Genomic DNA, 19,693 nt, shown 5'->3' with positions numbered 1-19,693 from the left:
CATGGGGCAGTTTTGCCTGTCCTGGGTCGTGTTCAAGGACAAATTGAAATAAAAAAATGTATTGCAGAGCGATGTCTTGATATTAAATGTGGACATTTCTCTTGCTTTAATCACAGTTTCCTGCTGGAAATCCTTCTCTGTGCTATATTTGGCTCAAATTTCACTAGCCACTGATCTGGCTAGCACAATCTGCATCCGTCTGAGTCTCTTTCTGAATGTTATTGCTTTCAATCAGCCAAGTAGTCAATTGGTTCAGTTGTTTTTTCTCTTTTTTTTGCGTATCTTTTCACCTTTTCGACAAATGAGGAACAAAACATGACATTCTCCAAACCAAATTCTCTTTTTTTAGTCCAGATGTCTTGAATTTAGCACAAATGTACCCATCCTTCTTTCCTTCATTCTCTCCTCCTGCGATGCTTTTCTCCATCGTTCTAAGCTTTCAAACCACATAGCAGGAAGGAACGAAGGATAAAGGGTAAGATTGGAAGGAAAACTATACTATATTTTGCCTAGGCCACAAATAGTGTTTTGTTCTATACAACTCAGTTTTTTTTTTCATCACAGGTCAGTAGACGACAAGTAAATGCTTTTATGAACAACCTAGTTAATTAAAATCATCCCTGATTATGGCTATTGATGTTACAAAGGAAAGTTGTAATGCAATTAGGAAAACCAAATTCAGATTTACAAAATGCATTTACAAAAACTTTTGATAACACAAGCTTTTAAAATACACACAGAAAAATGTAAACACGCATTAAAGGATGAGTCTGGTGTTATTCCATATCTTACTTATAGTCAACAAATCCCTTGAAAAGACCGAACATCAAACTTCCCTACCATGTTCGTGGCTCTCAGCCCATTTATTCTTACTGAAGATGTAAATCTTTAAAAACAGGTCACAAATATAGACTTTCATTTTTTAAAAATTAATAATTAATTTCCTGAAACAGGTGGGCACTGTCATTTTTAACAAAAGTTACATAAACAGGAGTAAATATTGCATTTGTTGGGGATTATTTTCAGTAGCGGATTGATACACAATTGGTGACAGCAGAATGATGTAGGTGGGACCGATTCAAAATAAACTACAGTGCCCATGCTAATCATAATAAAGGAAAGTGTCACCCAGTGCAATGGTGTGACTAAGTGATGTGTTTTTTAATAGTTTTTGGACAACAAATGAACTCTTTGGCACACAGGACAGGAAAATATCAGACCTTGGCTAGACAGGAAATAATTCATTAGTAGTTAGAAGGATCAATTAATCATTCATTTTTGTCTTTTCATGGGATTTGTTGACAATAAAAACACAGAACATTACCAGACCTATCCTTTAAGATCTTAAAGGTTGTAGGTGAGGTATGCCTTTTTGAAAAGGGCTCTCCTACTATCTTGAAGACTTTGATGTTGTATCTGAGTTAGTCAAACCCCATTTCAAGAGGCTAACTTTTCACCACCAACGGGCACCAAACTCTTGATGCCCGTTACTTGCTGTTAAGGCTGTCGACAAAACATGGCAGCAAGGAGCTGGAAAGCTGTTGTCACTGATAAAAGAACCGAGAGACTGAAAATGGGGCTTATTTTAAAAATCAGAGTGGGACATATAGTGAAGTGACAATTATGTAAAGCACAGAGCCTAACAGTCTCACTCTGGCTGTTCTGCTACCAAACCCTGTTGACAAATAGCCCAAAAATGTTCAAAACTGATGTCATGAAGGTGTTGGATAGGAGCATATCTGAACTAGATGTAATGTCAGAGTTTTTTTTTCCACTTCGGGCGATGAGTATTTTTAAATATTTCTTCACATCTCGATGAAACAAACAGGAAAAAGGGGGGAAATAACATGTTATAACATGAAAATCTGTTAATAAAATATCAAATTGAACAAAAAGAACATTCACCATTAAATATTCCTTGTGACATATTGTATTATCAACACATAAATATCTATGCATTTCTTTGTGTCGAAACTAAAGCTCTTGCAATTACACATTTAATTCTATATTACCTTATAATATTCCCATATAGCCTACATACTGTGTCATTTATAGCTTATATCCTTGAATTTAAAACAAATAAATATTTAATAAATAATGTTGATATAAATCTTTTTTTTTTTTTTTTGTTCTTATCAAATATCAGAGCTTGAAAAACATTTTGAGTTTATTGGCCACCGGTGTGACAGCGGTGGTCTGATGTGTTGCAGTAGTGTCTTGTGAGCAGAAGATGGCAGGAGAGAGGCCACATGGGCAGTGTCTCCTCGACAGGAAAGATCAGCTTGTTCTGATGTTCTAACCTTGTTAAGTAGAGAGAGAATAACATACAACTGATACCTGTCTTTGATTCCCTAAATGACACTGTTCCTGGTGTTTGTGTCTGGCCTGTCAGCGTCTAGTCTATGTAGGTTTCAGAGACATGAGCATCAACAGATAACTGCGTTTCTGAATGAGGACTTGATCCAGTGAAATAGGCTTTCATGTAAACTTTAACTACAGTACCGCGATGTCTGCATCCGGCAGATGCTTCCAGGATGGAGCCGTATTGGAGGTGGTATGGTTGGGAGGGGGAGGGGGGTTTACAGCGCGGTCTCCTTCAGGTCGTTGAGGTTTGGCATCCTGGTGCGAGAGGCGCGGGTAAAGGTGGGTCCGTTCTGCCCCGGTTTGATGCCCAGCTGCTCAGGGGTGAACTGTGCGCCCTCCGCCCGCTGTAAAGCGGACACGTGCCAGCTGGACTCGATCTGCCCAGGGAGGGGGTAGCTGGCCTTGCGGCTCTTAGCCTGGGATGAGCTGCTCACCCCGGAGTGCCCCCTGCTCTCTGCGTGCCCTCGGCTCTCAGGGTAGCCCGTTTTGGAGGAGGGCTGAGGCGGGTTGGGGAGGGGGGGTTGGAAGCGCAGGTCTGGAGGAGGAGGAGGAGGAGGCTGTCCTTGGTTTGAGGAAGAAGGGGAGAGGTGAAGGAGCCTGCGAAGTGACTTGAGTGGTTGGCTCTGGCAGAAAGAGAGAGATACAGAGATGAGCTGATAAATATAGTTCAGGTTTCTTTGTCATGTCAAATATTTGGCTCACCCCACCTGGGATTTCATATCCTGCTGTACACCAAACATAAAAAATAACACACTGTAACACATATACAAAGCAAAAAGAAAAGCATCAATCAAAATATTATATGTACTTTTACATACTTTCAAGTAACACGTGCTTATGTACAAAATTTCAAATGAATTTTGCACTAAATAGCAGAAGAGAGAGAAATGCTACAAGCCTAAAGTTAATCGTGATGAAGGCCTTTTTTTCCTCATCTCCCAGGCTTTCTCCTATTAACAGGCTAAACTAAATGTTTTGCTTGTGAATAGCCAACTCCGTGTTTGTGCATCCTCCATATAAAAAAATGTGTTTTATCTAACTAAATGTAATATTGCATGGATCCCAGTATAAAGGACAAGAGAAAAAACTTTTCTTTGGGGCGACTGTGACTCAGGAGGTAGACCAGGTCGTCCACTAATTGGAAGATGGGCGGTTCAATTTCCAGTCCCTCCAGTCCACGTGTTGAAGTGTCCTTGGGAAAGATACTGAACCCCTAATTGCTCCTGATGGCTGTGCCAGCCGTGTGTGAGTGTGTGTGTGTGACTGTGCATTAGATTAGATCCTGATCAATAGGTTGGCACCCTGCATGGCAGCCTCTGCCATCAGTGAATGAATGTGTGTGTGAATGTTGAGTGAGTTTCTATCCAATTTCAGTGGTAAACAACACTGCCACTTCCTAAATTAAATATGTTATGTTTGATTATTTAATTAAATTTGCTAATCTTAAACTCATCTATAAATGCCTGAATAACCAGGCTCCTAAGGTGCTCAGTGACCTGGTGGGTCCTCTCAGGGTTTTTGGCTCAGTATCATGAAGTGCGTCTACTGGGAATTGTAAGATACACTTCAGGATCAACTCCTTACCTACAGAACTCAAAATGGGTCATGGCGGGGGAACATTTTAAACTGAAGCAGTTTTTTTGAAGAGGTCTCAGTCATGTAGTCCCTGTGGCTTAAATAACATGTGTGACAGATGATAAGGGGCTGTGTTTTGATTAGTTAATTTTTCAGTATTTGCATATGTACCTGAGAGTGTGAGTCCACTGGTTTCTCTGGTGGCCAGTCATTCACTCTCTCTCTCTCCCTCCCTCTTTCCCTCTCTCTCTCCCTTTCCCTCTCTCTTTCTCTCTCCCGTTCTCTCTCCCTCTCTCTGTCTCGATCTCTGTCCCGGCTCTGTTCCCGTTCCCGGTCTCTGTCTCGGGATCGCTCACGGTTTTTCCGACGGCTGCCGTGGTGAGAGGACGACTTGGAGCTCCTCTGCAGGGACAGGTGTTCTTGTCCGTTACCAGGTACCTACCATTTCAGAAACAAAATACAGGGATATTATTAGTTATACTTCATATCTACTTTATGTAAATGTCCTCTCGACGGTGAGAATACCACACACACGGCATCGGCACACAACACATCTCACTCAAATCCTGGTGACGTTCTTCATGCATCCCTCTGGCAGCACCAGCCAAAACACCAGGAGGTGGTGATGGTGATTAGTGATGACTTCACACAGAAAAAATGCACAAGTTCTCCACAAGTTTTGTAAGTGTGTATTAACAACGTTAATGTACAGTATTGCTGCAACTAACAATTTTCCATAAATTAATCTATCTGCAATGGTGAGTGAAGTATAGATATTTAATCTGCAGTTTCAGATCTTTAGTTATAGAGTTGTTGATCTTTTATTTGCAGTTTCATATGTTTCAGTGTTTGTTTAAATTTAGCTTTTGCTTTTATTCCTGTATACAAAGGGCACCCATGCAAAGATACCTTATTGGACTACCCTGTATAAATAAAGGTTACATAGAACTGTATTCAAAATTTATTTTCTCAATTAATCAGTTAATGATTAATCAAATCTATAAAACATCAGAAAATACTGAAAAAATCTCCAAAAATCACAATTTTCCAGAGGTCAAGGTGATGTCTTCATATTGTTTTGTCTGACCAAAAAACAAATGAGGTTCAATTTTATGATATAAAACAAAGAAAAACAGGAAAATTCTATTTTTTCAATAAAAAAGCTGGAACCAGCTGTTAATTGACTTTAAATGGACAATTATTCAATTATCAATGAGTTCGATAACAAGATTGATACAACTCTCATATCTGGACAGTAAATATTAAGTTTCCACCAGCAGTGAGTTAGTTTAGCTTAACATAAAGAGTGGAAACAGGGGGAAACAGCTAGCCTGGCTGGTACAACAAAACAAAATCTGCATACCAACGCCTCTAAAGATCACTAATGAACACATTATATCTTGTTTGTTAATGTATACAAAAACTTAAGTGTAAAAACAACACATTTGAAGTTTTATGCACGGTTAAGTACCAGAATACACAGTAACTTCCTCAGGTCTTGTTGTCATTGAGGTTGCCAGGCAACCAGTGGTGCCTCCAGAAAGTTACTAACAGCATGTTTATTAGTGAGCTTCAGAGGTGCTGGTAGGCGGATTTTGTTACCTTCACACAGAGCCAGGTTAACTGTTTCCCCATCTAACTCTCGACAAGAAAGCGAATGAAACTATTCCTTTAATCAACTATTATTTCAGCACTTTTATACAGCACAGTGCACAGTGTATAAATGTCTACAGCATGTGTGGCTTTATATATTGGAAATGTTCATGACCCTCACATGAAATGATGATACTTTTATCTGAAAAGGATGAGATTCGATGCGCAGAAGTGTTCACAAACAGCATGAAATCAATCTCTTACAGCGCAATGTGAATGCAAAGTGACTGCACTGGACATGCATTATAGCAAGACAGTATGGATGCACATACAGCGTGCAGTTTTAGACTCAAGGCATATTTGAAATCCTTTCAATTTGGAATATTTTTCAAGTCAATCAATCATCAAGCGCTTGAGAGGATTTCAAACCAGGTGACGATCCTGGTGAGTGCAGTGTGAGAGTTAACATGCAGCCATAGTGTTGAGGTTAGATTACTGGTGAGGCAGGGTAGGGTGCAGTAGGCTGGTGTTGTACCATAGGCGAGGCGACTACAGGTAGGACTTTGACAGCTGAGTTGTGCTTTAAGCTATTCTTAGAGCTAAAGAGGGGGAAAAGGCTTTTCTTGATGCTGGGGTTCCTCCCGTCCTCCATGTCCGTCTGTGGAGCAGAAGACGCACAGCCAAAAACTCTCAACACAAATCTCAGAAAAACAACTGCTGCACCTGATCCTCAACCATCTATAGAAATACCATCTTGTTATAGATATAGAGAAAAAAAAATCAATGACACGCAGATTTGATTGTTATTCAGTTTAGTTCTTGTTATTGTAGTAGTTTTGACCATAGTTTTTATCAGGTATGATAACCAACTAATTATTACTAATAAAGTACCAAAGTAGATGCTGAGATAAGAAGTCTGACAGGGCAAGAATCGAGTGGTCAGACGATCAGCCACAGTATCTAAACCACTTTATTTGCAGGCAAAATCATATAGTAAGCACACAAAATAGTGATAATCTCTTTGTGTACAGAAAATGTTTGTTTGAAATCACTCCCTGTATGTAGCGCGCTGTATTTACTTATTTTCTTTTTTTATGTCTAAGTGTGAAATTTACAGGCTCTTTAAATCCCTAAAAGAAAAAAGGTAGTGTACATACGTGACATGAGCACTACTTTTTGCTAACAATCCCACAATGCAATGCATTGCATTGATATATGCAACAATGACTCTCTATGCCTGTCAGCGATGGCAGTGAAAAGAAATCTTAATTTACGGCTCCCTACAGAGTAAACTACTGAGTGTTTATTATATAGGGAATAGTGAATGAGTGGACGAGAGATGGGAGTCAGTCTAAAAACTGTGATGGATCTGTACAACAAACAGTTTGGATAATCTTTTTTTGTTTGTCTTAGTTTTAACCTCCAAATATGTTTGACTAACCTGCAGGTTACACCGGGTTATCTGACTGCTCGTGTTTGTTGCCCCGTCTGACTTCATCATAGCAATGTCGCAGTGTTACCACATTTCCGCAATTAACTTGGTGACTCCAATGTTATTATTACTGACAGAAATAATACCCAAAACAAGATATATAAGGCCCAAATTGTTACCCTTTAACACTCGTGGTGGCTAATATTAGCGCTCATTCAAACACTAAGTTCACAGAACAGCATAACACCAACGACACCGAAAATAATTGTTTTCCAAAGCACTGTTTTGAAAAGGCCCTCTGATCAGCATTTACTGCAAAGTAAAATAGACTTTTGCACAAAGGGAACAACACACAGAGCCAAAGAAGATATTTTTGTGTGCTAGATGAAATGACAGGTAACTTAAATGGTCTTACTATTTGTGTCTTCTTCTTTTTCTTTTTAATGGCTCTGAAGAAGCCTTGTTTCTCCTTCTCTTTGGTGGGCTCTGGAGGATTCATGACCATTGCTTCTGCGGCAGACCTACGTGGCAAATGAGGAAAGGATTCATATAAGTCATGTTTGTAATTTTAAGCTCAGGCATAAAAAGTTAATTGAACTCACGAACCGTAAATAGAACATATTCAATATGAAAAGACATGAGTCCTGAAATAATACCATTAGCATGGTGCACTCCTCTTGTGGTTTATCATGAATAAACAGACTGTCTCTATACAACTGTCAACACAATAAACGCAAGAAAGAAAATATTTTTTTCAACTAAATGACATACAATGGCACATTTAGAGACTGTGATACTTAATGTCACAGCAACATCACCAACTAATCTTTAAAAATTGAATGCAACTTAATTTGTGTTGTGACAAACCTTCATGTGACTAGAGACCTTATCATATAATTATGACATTGTTTTCTTATAATTATGAGATCTGGATCTCATAATTACATTAAAAGGTTATGGTAGTTATCGCTCTCTGAGAAGACAGAGGCATGATGATGCTACTTAATTTAATTTGCTTTCATTTCCTCCTTGGTTTGAGACACTAGGAAATACTAATGTCACTGAATAATGTGGATGATATTTATTAGTATGGATATTCTTTGACCTGAGTGAATAACCAATCAGATGTCCTGCCGTTATGTACAGGAAGTTGATGTGTTGATGGATATAAAACAAAGCAGTAGTATCCTGCACTTCTTTGTCAAAGACTTTTTGAAGTCCTTGTTCAGGAGTCCCGGATTCTTCATGGACACAAAGTCACACATCTGAAATGCCTCCAAGCTCTCAAAATTAGTGACCATTTCTAAATACTATGGTGCCATTTGGTAAAAGCTATCAAAATAAAGCATGCAATAAGGTATGATAAAAATGTTTGAAGTGGCAACATGGCTGAAATTCCTCATCAGGTCACAGAATCTGATCTGAAGAGGATATAATGTAAAAGCAAACGTAATTTTTTTCTCTTCTTTAATCTCTATAAACAGGTATCTGCACATGAATACAGATATCTGTAGGCAACAGGGTAAGATTTTGGTACTGGAAGCCTTCTGGTTTCCGTTTGTAGTCCGTTTGTAGTTTGTTTGTAGTCCAAGTAGTATTGACCAATCACGTTTGAGCAGGCTTTGGTTGCATGCAGGTAAACAGTGTGTGTGGAGAGCAAAAAAGGCGGAACACATTGACTGAGATGCAACCTCGGAACCCATCGGCTATTGTCTAACGATAATTTAGTTTTTTATTAGCTTTTTAAAAATGTATCTGTATTCACATGCATATTTCTGTTTATAAAGATTAGCTGAAAAGTCGTTTGGACTGTTTCAAGTTGCTAATCGGACTGTAAACAATGACTGGCGCATGGAAGAGGGAGTCTTGGCCTGGATATCTGTTATCCAGATATCCGCTGGCTACACCGGAAGCCCTGAAATACTGGCTGTTGCCCCCAGAGGCTAAATCATCGTCAGACAAATAGCTGATGGGTCTACTCTACATCTACTCTTAATGTCTCCATGGTCACAGTACTTTGTATTGTTGGAGCTCAGTGGCTAACAGTATGGAAATGTATCTGAATATTTCAGTTAAAGTTTCTGTCTTTCAAAAAAAATGAATTCTTACCAGTCAAAAGCAGTCTGGCGTTTGGAGTGATTGGCCATGGCAACAGGGTCACCGGGTACGACCGGCCCTCGACCCTGCCCAACACCATCATGGAAAGAAGAGGAGTTATCCGGTCTGGGGGAGGGAACTGAAGAGAAAGAAGGAGGAGAGAAAATGATTAAGAAACATTCATTGACAAATACTTGCTTGTATACTCTGAGAGGACAGCTGAAATGATTTTTGGTACACACATTTCTCAAAACCTCCACTGTCTGTCTCGTCTATGAGCTGCAGTTGATAAAGAAATGTGTATCTCTGCTTCTTTCATAACAGATTCCTTCCTGTATAATTGTATAATTAGTGAGTCTACACAGAAACACTTATTCTTTGAGTCTAAATCCTGACATTTATGACTAATTTCTCAGAAAGCCCAAAGCATTCTGCAATCAAATTCAATTATAGCCTCTTTGGAAATCTAAATGTGACTTCTTCTTGTTAACATTTGACCAGTCAACCGCACTGTAACTGCACTGTATTTTTTTTTTCCAAGCTAGCAGCATAGCTCTAGGCAAGGCAAAGCTGGTCTGTCTGACCACAACTTTGGTTCAGACTGAAACATCTCAGCTACTACTGGATGGATTGCCCCGAAATTACGAAGATGCATTCATGCCCCCCACAGGATGAATTGTAATCTCTTTAGTGATCCCTTAATTTTTCCTCTAGCACCATAAGGTCAAAATTTTAATTTGTCCAATACTTTGCTTTATGACCGAATTTGCACACATTTGCAATACTAATAATGTTCCCATCTACCTCAGCTGTACTTTGTGTTTGGTGGTAATTAGCAAATGTTAGCATCCTAATAAACTAAACTAAGATGATGAACATCCTCAGAACACAAAGTTCACCCCCATTCATTTTCTATGGGACACGAGCAAATTGTTTCGCCAGGCATTGTGGGATTCCAATTGACGTAGCACTGAACATCGGTGCGAAAAAAAGGGAGAGGTGGAGATGGATGTAATAAGGAGGAATGATACATGAGGTGGCTTGATGGTGCATCAGGAAGCTCCACTTCTGTACAACCCTTCCCTACCAGATTACAAGGACGAGGTCAAAAGAAATGAAACTTGGCACAAAGAAGCACAAATTGTCAGAGAAAACAGTGAGTTGTTTATTTATACAATGTTTGTTAAGCAATGCAAACAGACTAAACAACTTCTTGACATTGTGCCATTGTGTGTCCTTGTCAGCTGGTGTCGACATGCCCATAGTAATGAGTAAGAAGTGGCGGAGGCGATACGTGATTTGTTTGCTTCCAGTGGGTCTTAACCGACACATTTGTACCGGCTTTACATCAGATTGTTATTATTGTCAGAGCATGTTGAAAGCTGAAACAAGTACAGCTTCAATAGCACGGCTCTAGACTCTTTTTATCTTGTATTTTATTTTATTCTTTTAAATTCCTTTAGAGTATGCCTTTTCATACTACATTTTGTTGTTTCATATCTTGTTTTACTCCCTTTTAATGTTTTATGTACAGCAGTTTGAATTCCCTTGTTGTTGAAAGGTGCTATACAAATAAACTTGCCTTGCCTCGCCGAGCTAAAACAATTCACGTTTCTGATGCAATATGTGAAGCCTCATTACATGCAGTTTTTTTGGTGTTTCCTGTTCTTTACCTCTGTAGAAGCTGCCAACTCTTCGAGGCATGGACTCAGTGAAGATCATCCGGTTCTCCTTGGAGGACCCTCCATCCTCACCGTGAGGGTCGTGATACATACCAACCTGGGAAACACACACATCATGCAGACAATACAGACGCACACATACACAAATGCACACATGGACACAGGACGATACAAAGTGTCTCAATATCCTCATTTTTGTGAGAAATAATCTCATATGATCTCATTTCACCCTTTTTTTCATTAGCTATCACATTCTCTACTGGCTCACATCACAAGACATTCGAGACAATCTTAGAGCTTTTCAGTGAGGTTACATTTATACCAGCGACAACGTGCAGTGAGGCTGTTGACCTGAGTAAGAAACAGAAAAAGCTATGGGAACCAGCGGTCAGAAGAGCTACTGTCTGTGTTCGGTGAACTGGCTGGAGGTAGGGAGGAGTTAGGGGGTCGGACCTCATTTTTAGAGCGCTGTGTATGAAAAGCAGCAGTGTTGTCCCTCGTAGAGTCTTTGATGGGGCCACAAGGATGGCTCATGTCTTTAGGGGACTGCTCACTCTGTTGAGAAGACGGACAGGTGCAGGTCAAAGCAGACTGGAGAAGCAGCATGAAGCAGTGGCAATGATAATGTGAGACACTGACATTTCCTGCCCACACACATCAACTTGTAAAATACCCATACTCGCACGCATATACGCAGACACACACACACACACACACACAAAAGAAAATATCCACCTGTTAGCAATATCTTGAATATTTGAGCTACAATGCATTTCAGATCGTTTCTATACCAACCTGCCTCATCCTCTACTGCTTTAGTAATTTCCTACATTTCCCACAACTCTCAGAAAAGGGCATGAACTTGCTGCATTCAGAAGTGGGTTTTAATTGCAGAGGGAGAGCATCTGTGCTGATGGAACATGAGAGAGAGGGTTTTCCAAAACCTCCTCAAACCTCATCATCTTGTGGATTGCATTATGCATTATGGTCTATTGAAGCTATCGTTGGAAGAGAAATCAAGCTAAAATGTCAGGTTCCAGTAAAATTAAAGGATAGATTTGGGTTTTTTCAAGTCTTTCTTAATACAATACTGCCAATATGTATGTGGAAATGAGTCTTGGTCACTGTAACAATTCTTACTTTCTGTGTTGTCACTAAACCCACAGATTCCCAGAAATATTACTGATGATATGACCTCTGTTTTCAAGGTATTGCAGCTACAACTCTTTGTTGGATAAGATGCTCTTTTTTAGAGAACACTATCATCAACACTGGAACACTATTATCTACATTTGGCCCCCTAGCTCTGGGAATAAAAACAGTAAATTGACAGCTGATAGAATGGATGCTGAAAACAGCAGGTATGTTCATTTCCAACTTTCTGTACAATGGGAGAGTATTTTAGGGTAAACTTTTCCTTTAACCACAACCAGACACACAGGACTGTCTGCCACTAACCCTTGTCATGTCATCAGTGCAGTCCTCTCTTGAAGAGCTCACTGAGTGCCCAGTCAGGGTGGTCCGGTGCTGGAGTTGGGGGGAGAGGAGCTGCAAGCTGCTGGCACGTGTCGGTATCGCCTGTCCTGGTGGAGGCAAGCCTGCCATCCCACTTTCAACTCCATGAGGTCTGTGGCGCTCTCTTCTTACGTACATGGAGTGGCGCTGAGGCCTTTGCTGAGAGGAGAATGGGGACGTATAACCCAGTCCGTAATGGTAAGATTCATGTGGGGAAGGCAGGGTGTGAGTGGAGGGCATCCCCGGTCCTCCTGGGTCTAAGAGCTCCGGAGCATTGGCCTCCTCTGGAGAGGAGAGGAAAGATGTATTAATCTCAAGTAATGTTTATTTTCAGTATTGGTGTCAGTCATATCAGTAATTTATTATAAAAAATGTGAAATTTGTCCAACCAAATGTCCAAGATCAAAGGTATTTAATTTAAAATGATATAAAACAGAAAAAAGCAAAAAAATCCTCACATTTGCAAAGTCAGGACCAGTGAGTGTTTGCCACTTTTGCTTCATAAATTATATAAACAATTGTCAATTAATGTCCTGTTTATTGATTAATTAATTAATCAATTCATAATGACTGTACATGTCACCCAGTTTCTATTTTTGTTCCTCATCAGCTACTGTATTTGCTGTACCAACAATACAAACCGGTGATTTACTGGGAAGTTGTTATAAAAGGTACATTATGCTGCATTCCTGTCAAGTTGTCTTTATTACCATAATTACCAGTTTCCACTCTGTAAATACTGTTCACATCAACATCCAAGTTGGTATTATGACTGGGAAACTCATTCTCATTTTCCTGAAAGCTCTAAAAGCTCTGATAAAGCCGACCTGATAAAACTGACCCTAAATAATACAGATGTCCCTGTAAAAGCAGACAAACGGATGTCTATTAAGTCCGTGTTCAAGGTAGTTTAATGTACATTGAATGGATAAAATGTTATATTGGCCATGCACTGTATTTTTTAACACTAACATGACCAATTATGCAATCATACAACTGCTTTGAACAGTCGCAAGTTGTACAAATGGGAGTCTTGATATAACATGAACATGACATTAGTATTATGTGCAGCAATTCCTTCAATCCAAGACAATTTTCTATCTGGGGAGCCAATAAAAGCAAACTCGACATTGACCTACATTATGATATTGGCACATTTATTTATGTCTTGTGCATTAAAGACATTTGAGGCCAAAGCCAAGTCTCCATTCTTGATTCAGTGGACGATTAAGTTGAATCTAAAATACAAGCCTACCTGGTGCCATGGATTTATGTCTCGATTTGTGTCTGGAGGAAGAGTCAAGTGTGCTGCTCTCCATACGGACGTTGCCGCTGCTACGAGAGGCGGGGCTATGCCCGGAGCGATCACTGTGTCGTGCAGAGGGGCTGCCGGGCGGCCCTGGAGGACCTGAAGGGGTGTTGAGGTCTAAACAGCTAGCAGGGAAGAAGCGAGCGCCGGGTCCCACCCCAGCTGTCGTGTTGGAGTTTGGGTCATCTGGGTGGAGTCGGCCATCGCTGAGGTTCCCTACAGATTTGGCGTCACTCAGTGCGCTGTGGCTCTTGGACAGGCTGAGATAAGACGCTGAACTTTTAGAAGAGGAGGACATGGAACCATGAGCAGAGTCGGCCATACTGTGGGCATGTCGGCCATGTTGTTTCTCTCCTCCAGACTGCAGCGTGTTGGTCTTGCCTTCCAGGAAGGTGTGGCGGCCGGCCTGCTGCTGCTGAGAGCGGGAGGAACTGGGCTTGCTGTGGCCGTATTTTGCGCCGTGTCCCTGGTCTGACAGCTTTGGTGAGGGTCCTAAGCTGAAATCAAACTCTGTCTTGCCTTTGACTTCTTTAGGACTGAGGAGGTGTGGCAGGTTGTTATTAGCCAGATCTTTGCTGGATGAGGCAGAACGATTCAGAGTCTGGGACATGTACTGGCTCTTGGGGTGGAGCGTAGGACTTAAACTGGACGGGGCTGGTTTGTTACCATTGAGGAAACTCTCGTTGCCAAGGTGATGGAGGTCTCCATGGCGAGGGAGGCTTGAACATTCTTTGCTGTTGGAGCGACGGTGGCTCGTGCTTTTACTGTGACTCCTGGAAGGGCAGATAAGGGGATGTTTGTCAGTATGCTTACATTGTATTAGACTTCATATTTAAAACAGCCTTATTTGACTTTGTCCACTTGACGACAGCTAAACACTCTGTAAACACAGCATTGACTTTTTATCACCCTGTTTACACATCCACCAGACACGGAGCAACATTACTATTCATTTGCAGTTGTGTTTGTGTCCACTTGGTGAATGTAAGTCCAAAATTCGCTCTGCTTTTAGCTCATTGTTGGTATCAAGCGGGTAGCCAAGGGGAAGGGAAGGCCAATGCAGAAGTGACGTAAACCTGCATTCTTTCTAATGGCCAGCAGGGGGCAACGCCACTACCTCCAAAAAGAAGTCTGTTTGTATAGAAGTCTATGAGAAAATGACCCTATTTCTCACTTCGATTTATTATCTCAGTAAACACTTTCCTAATACGTTTATGGTCTCAATTGCTAGTTTCAAGTCTTCTTCAATACAGCATTTTAGTAAATTATGGTCCCATTTAGAGTAAAATAGACCATAAAGCAGGGTATGCTTTAGGGTGTGGCTACCTTGTGATTGACAAGTTGCTATCACGGCGGTGTGTGAGGTGCTGTGGTTGGACCCTAGGAAGCTCCTCCCTAGCTCCACGCTCTCGTCCAAATATGGTCACTTCTCATCACTTCTGGCTCCAAAAAACCAAGATGGCGATGATCAAAATGCCAATCTCCAGGCTTCAAAACAGGAGTCCACACACCAATGAGTGATGTCACAGTGACTATGTCCATTATTTTTATACAGTCTATGGTTGGTATCCACCAACTCCGAAGGGAACGCTGGCTCTTTAGCTCCTTTACTGAAAACAGCTGTCTGCAGCCTTCTTTGTGGGTTCGTCACTACGGGCGACATCTTTCCCATTACATCTAGTCATTTAAACCATTGTGTATACAAAAATTGTTTATAGTAGCTTTAAGTTCTCACAAGAACGTGATCTTCATGGATGGAAACTTTGTTTTCTTTTATGCTCATCAAGTTGTTGTATACCCAAAAGAACACTATTAACCTAAAAATATTCCCAAAAAATCAAGTTAGACCAGCTCAGCCTTTCGTCCAAACATCCTACAACTGACTGACTGAGAACCAGTTCAAATAATACTTGAAAAAATTCTATACCTTAAAAGATGGAATAAATGTATCCTTGGAGTGGACACCTTCTCATCTCTGGCAGCAATGATAGCAGCCATTATTACCAAACATGGTGTCACCCATGTCTCTTCTTAGACACTTCCCTTACCTCTCTGCCAGTCTGGGACAATGATTGGCCTGAAGCCACATGACCATATACCCAACCCATCTTTGTAGATGCCTCATTGGCCAATATGTGTCTGGATGTACATGATTGGTTGTCTTTTATATTTTTTTTGCCTTTTTGCTTCATACTTAACCTACTTTATTTAAATGTTGTTTGTTTTACGATGACCCTGATGGAAGCCACAAACCGAAACTATTAATAATAAAGTCTAATAATAAAGTTGTTCTATATACTACAAGTGTTGCTGGAGTTTTGACCTCAGCAGCCATAATTAGAAATTTAGGATTTATTAACATGTCTAATGTTTTATCTGAAAGTCATATTATTTTGTACAAAAAAGAAACATGATTGTGTCCGTACCTGCAATCATGTTGTATAATTGTAATGGTTGTGTTTTTTTCAGCGAGCTCCAAATGACATATCCTCTAAAAGTTATTCTGTTGATCATTTATAGTTCTATAATCATAAAAATTGGATGATATAAATGATGATAAAGATCCCCTATGTATGTATGTATGTATCCCCTGAGATTTCCTGGTCATCCTGTAACAGATTAACTTTCAGTATTTCTAATTCCTAAATTTACCCTGTAGTTCACAGCTGCCCTCAGATTTGTCTGATGTTGTCGATTTTGCTATAGTGACACTGTTATCCCTTTTAATATCTCTGGTTGTATGATTGTGGTATGGTATGGTTACTTTATCTATAAAAGGTTAAGCAATTTAAAAAAACAATATCATGACAAAATCAATATTGCATAATGTCTATTAATATGTATCCAAGATGTCTCTGTAAAATGACCTCAGGTACAGTGTACGCTGTGACAGAAGATGAAAATTAGACAACGTAGTTTGACCTTGTAGGAACTGTGTTTTCTCCGTGATGGTGTGTTTTCCTCTTGGAGGAGCGCGGCGGGTTGGGAGAGGCAGGAGGAGGCCTCTCTCTCTCTATCTGCCTCAGAGGCTGGAAGGCTGGATGGTTCAAACTCTGCTCCGTCAGATAACGCTCCGTAGGGTTTAGTAGCAGCAGGTTCTGATGGGGGAAAGACATACATATGATGCAAAGAAGGAACATTTTCTACTGGCTGTACAAATATAAAGTAAAACAAGAAGATAAGAGGAGAAGTTATATACTGTAACATACACACACGTATGTGTATTCTTGGTATTTTACCTTCATCAGATCCAACATCAAACCGCTTAAGATGCCTTGGTACCTTCTCTCCAAAGTCTGAGGATGAGTAACTGAGGGAAACTGACACACACAAAAAAAAACATTCAATCAATTTAATATCAAAACTTAACTTTTTTGTGCATAGAAAATTACTCTTTTGATACAGTAGACGTTCCAGCCCATAAGAAGAAACGATCAATTGAAATCACTGGATCACACTAAACAAACTACCAAACACACACTCGCATTAACACACACTCACACACAAAGTCTTTGCTCGGCCTTCTGGGACATTTTCTCTCGCTGCTAAACTGAACACCAACCACTTATCTCATGAGTCATAGCAATCCACTCAGTCATGGTGCTGGGAACGCTGCCACAAGAGAGAGAGAGAGAAAGAGAGAGAGAGAGAGAGAGAGAGAAGGAAAGGAGGTAAAAACAGAGAGGAGGAAGAGGAGGAGGGGGAGAAAGAAGGAGCAGAGAAGAGGAACAGAGGCGACTACAGGAAAGACAAAGGATGAATGTTTCCTACCCTGATTCCATGAAAGCGAGGGTTGTTGTAGAAGAGTTTCATCTGTTCAGCGGGAAGTGGCCCCAGGACCTTCTGGATGGTGAAGAGCTGGAGAGGAAATTAAATAGCATCATAATTAATAGTATGATACATAGTGTGTGAAACCAATAATTATGTTTAAATATGGACTTAACCATATACAATCAGTGACAATCAGTTGTAACTATACTTTACTTGAATATTTTTTGTTATATTTATGAAATTTGAAACCTGCGTTAACTGAATTTTTTTTTGGCAGAAAGAATCAGTTTTTAAGCCGATATGTTGAACTTGTTAGCAAACAGTTGCTTCTTTACACATCCAGCTGTTACAGAGCAACATTGTCATTTATTTGCAGCCGAGTTTCTGTCCACCTGGTGAATGTAAGTCCAATATTCACTCTCTTTTAGCTCTGTTTTTGCTCTCTACCAACTCCAGAGGGAAATATCTGGCTCTTTAGCTGATAAATGCTCCACTATTTTCACCAGCACTAGCTACAGCTAACTGTCTGTTTGCTGTTTGGCGCTGAGCAGGTAGCGTACAGTGGATTTTTAGAGTTTTTTCTCTGAAAACAGCTGCCTGCTCTGGCTGAAAACGGCACTATGAGAGAGGTGACAGTGAACCAAAACAGTTAAATTGCAGTCAGACAGCTAAACAATGAGCTGAAAATATAAAGCTCCGTAAAGCGAAGGGGAGCTGCAGATTCGGGTGATAATTCCCTGTAGGTTCATCACTACAAGCGATGCCTCTGACATTACCTATTATCATTTTATACATTCTTATTTTTAAACATATTTATTATAGCAGCTTTAACAAAGGCTGTAAGAATTATAGGGATATTGAGTTTATTCTTGACTTTGGATACAGCAGCTGCCAAAACAATCTCGCCTCAACACTAAACTTTTAAGTCAGACATACTCAGAAAGACTGATAAGTGGACATCTACATTTCCATGACAACTGGGCAAGCGCTATCTGCTATTGAAGATCGTGTGAAGTGATAGAAAGCTCCAGAACAGCAAATGGACCTTGAGGTGAGACAGCTTTATGAATTGTATGAATAGTGCTGTTGTCCCTGTTGATATTTTTGGATTAACTGTAATCGTGTTGACCTTTCTTTATGTTTTAACTGCATTTGAGCAGATCACACTTTATGATTCATCTGTTTTAACTCATAATATTTTCACCCAGCAGTGAAAATACTGTTATACTAAGCTTTATAGACCCCATCACAAGAAACAATATTCCTTTTAAGACCTGTTATTGTGGAGATACAATGATAAGATTGAGATACACTGGGATGGAAAAGGGGATACAAACAATAAATATAAAAAGTCTCATGGTGGTTTGGGATTAAAGCTGCAACTAATGATTATTGTCATTATTTAATCATTTTTAATTAATTACTAGAAAAAAGGCTACAAATCCCCACACGTGAGAAGCTTGGACCCCCAAATGTTTGGCAGTATTATTTGATAAATTGATTAAAGTGAATCAATCAATTATTAAAACTTATTTTCTGTCAGTATTTTCTTACTTTTTTTCAGCACTACTATGGGCTCACCAACCTGATCAATCTCACTTTCCCCTGGAAACAAAGGCTGTCCGTCACTCAGCTCCCCGAGGATACACCCCACCGACCACATGTCCACCGCCTTCCCATATGGAGCCCTGAGATGAAGAGACAAAAAAGAGACAAATAGATGATTTATGTGCGTCAAACCTATGACAGCACATGACGACCTTGCCTGTTAGATGGCAGGGGTGATGAGGGTGAAAATGAGAATAACAGGGGCGAAAATGAAGTCCCGCAAATGATTGTGAGAATGACAGTGATAATGATGATGGGTGTGACAATATTGTCGGTGGCGGCACCGGAAAGTAAAACGACGGGCGCTGTGTTACTGAAGGAGACGCTCATAAAGAAGATGGTCATTTCTGAAGGAATGGAGCTGAGGAGTCTGGTGAGAAATGGCAAGAGATCTGGCAGCAGAGAAGCAGAGGAGCGGTGGTGTTGGAGGGAGAGAGTATTTGAGTGGGCGGCATTCAAACGCTGTCTCAATAAATGTTCCAGGGCATTTACTAAATCAGGCTACAGCAGTGAGGCTGGATGACGTTCAGCTGTCTCCAAGCTAGAATGGACATTCAATGCAGCAAAAGCATCAAAAACAACTGCGAAACCGAAAATTTGATCTCAGGATACATTGTGTACACAGCGGTTCATGTCGTCATGCTGTAAAAGGTGAATCATTGCATCTGCTTCGGGAAACAGTAACACGTGATTGCACATGATCTGAATAATGGTAGCCTCTTAACATCCATCCTTTTTTTTTTTTTT

At 40.3% G+C, this 19,693-nt stretch overlaps 1 protein-coding gene across 3 annotated transcripts in view; it reads right to left on the bottom strand.

Moving 5' to 3' along the window:
- Window positions 1–575: 575 nt before the first annotated feature.
- The window catches only part of cdkl5 (cyclin-dependent kinase-like 5), a 46,084-nt gene continuing 26,966 nt past the window's right edge, over window positions 576–19,693 (bottom strand). The window contains exons 9-21 of one of the 3 annotated variants that reach the window (XM_042418056.1): window positions 18,924–19,026; window positions 17,339–17,425; window positions 16,807–16,887; window positions 16,490–16,665; window positions 13,514–14,340; window positions 12,202–12,542; window positions 11,197–11,298; window positions 10,735–10,840; window positions 9,074–9,200; window positions 7,380–7,485; window positions 6,029–6,190; window positions 4,111–4,377; window positions 576–2,987 (exon numbers count right to left, since the gene is read on the bottom strand). In XM_042418056.1, coding sequence (XP_042273990.1) covers window positions 2,580–2,987; window positions 4,111–4,377; window positions 6,029–6,190; window positions 7,380–7,485; window positions 9,074–9,200; window positions 10,735–10,840; window positions 11,197–11,298; window positions 12,202–12,542; window positions 13,514–14,340; window positions 16,490–16,665; window positions 16,807–16,887; window positions 17,339–17,425; window positions 18,924–19,026 — 2,893 coding nt within the window. In that variant the 3' untranslated portion in view covers window positions 576–2,579. The remainder of the gene's footprint in view (window positions 2,988–4,110; window positions 4,378–6,028; window positions 6,191–7,379; window positions 7,486–9,073; window positions 9,201–10,734; window positions 10,841–11,196; window positions 11,299–12,201; window positions 12,543–13,513; window positions 14,341–16,489; window positions 16,666–16,806; window positions 16,888–17,338; window positions 17,426–18,923; window positions 19,027–19,693) is intronic. The other 2 variants (XM_042418063.1, XM_042418071.1) reach the window with 2 other exon arrangements.

Source organism: Thunnus maccoyii, chromosome 1, assembly GCF_910596095.1.
Source record: "Thunnus maccoyii chromosome 1, fThuMac1.1, whole genome shotgun sequence".
Classification (NCBI taxonomy): Eukaryota; Metazoa; Chordata; class Actinopteri; order Scombriformes; family Scombridae; genus Thunnus; species Thunnus maccoyii.
This window is presented reverse-complemented; position numbering and strand designations above follow the sequence as displayed.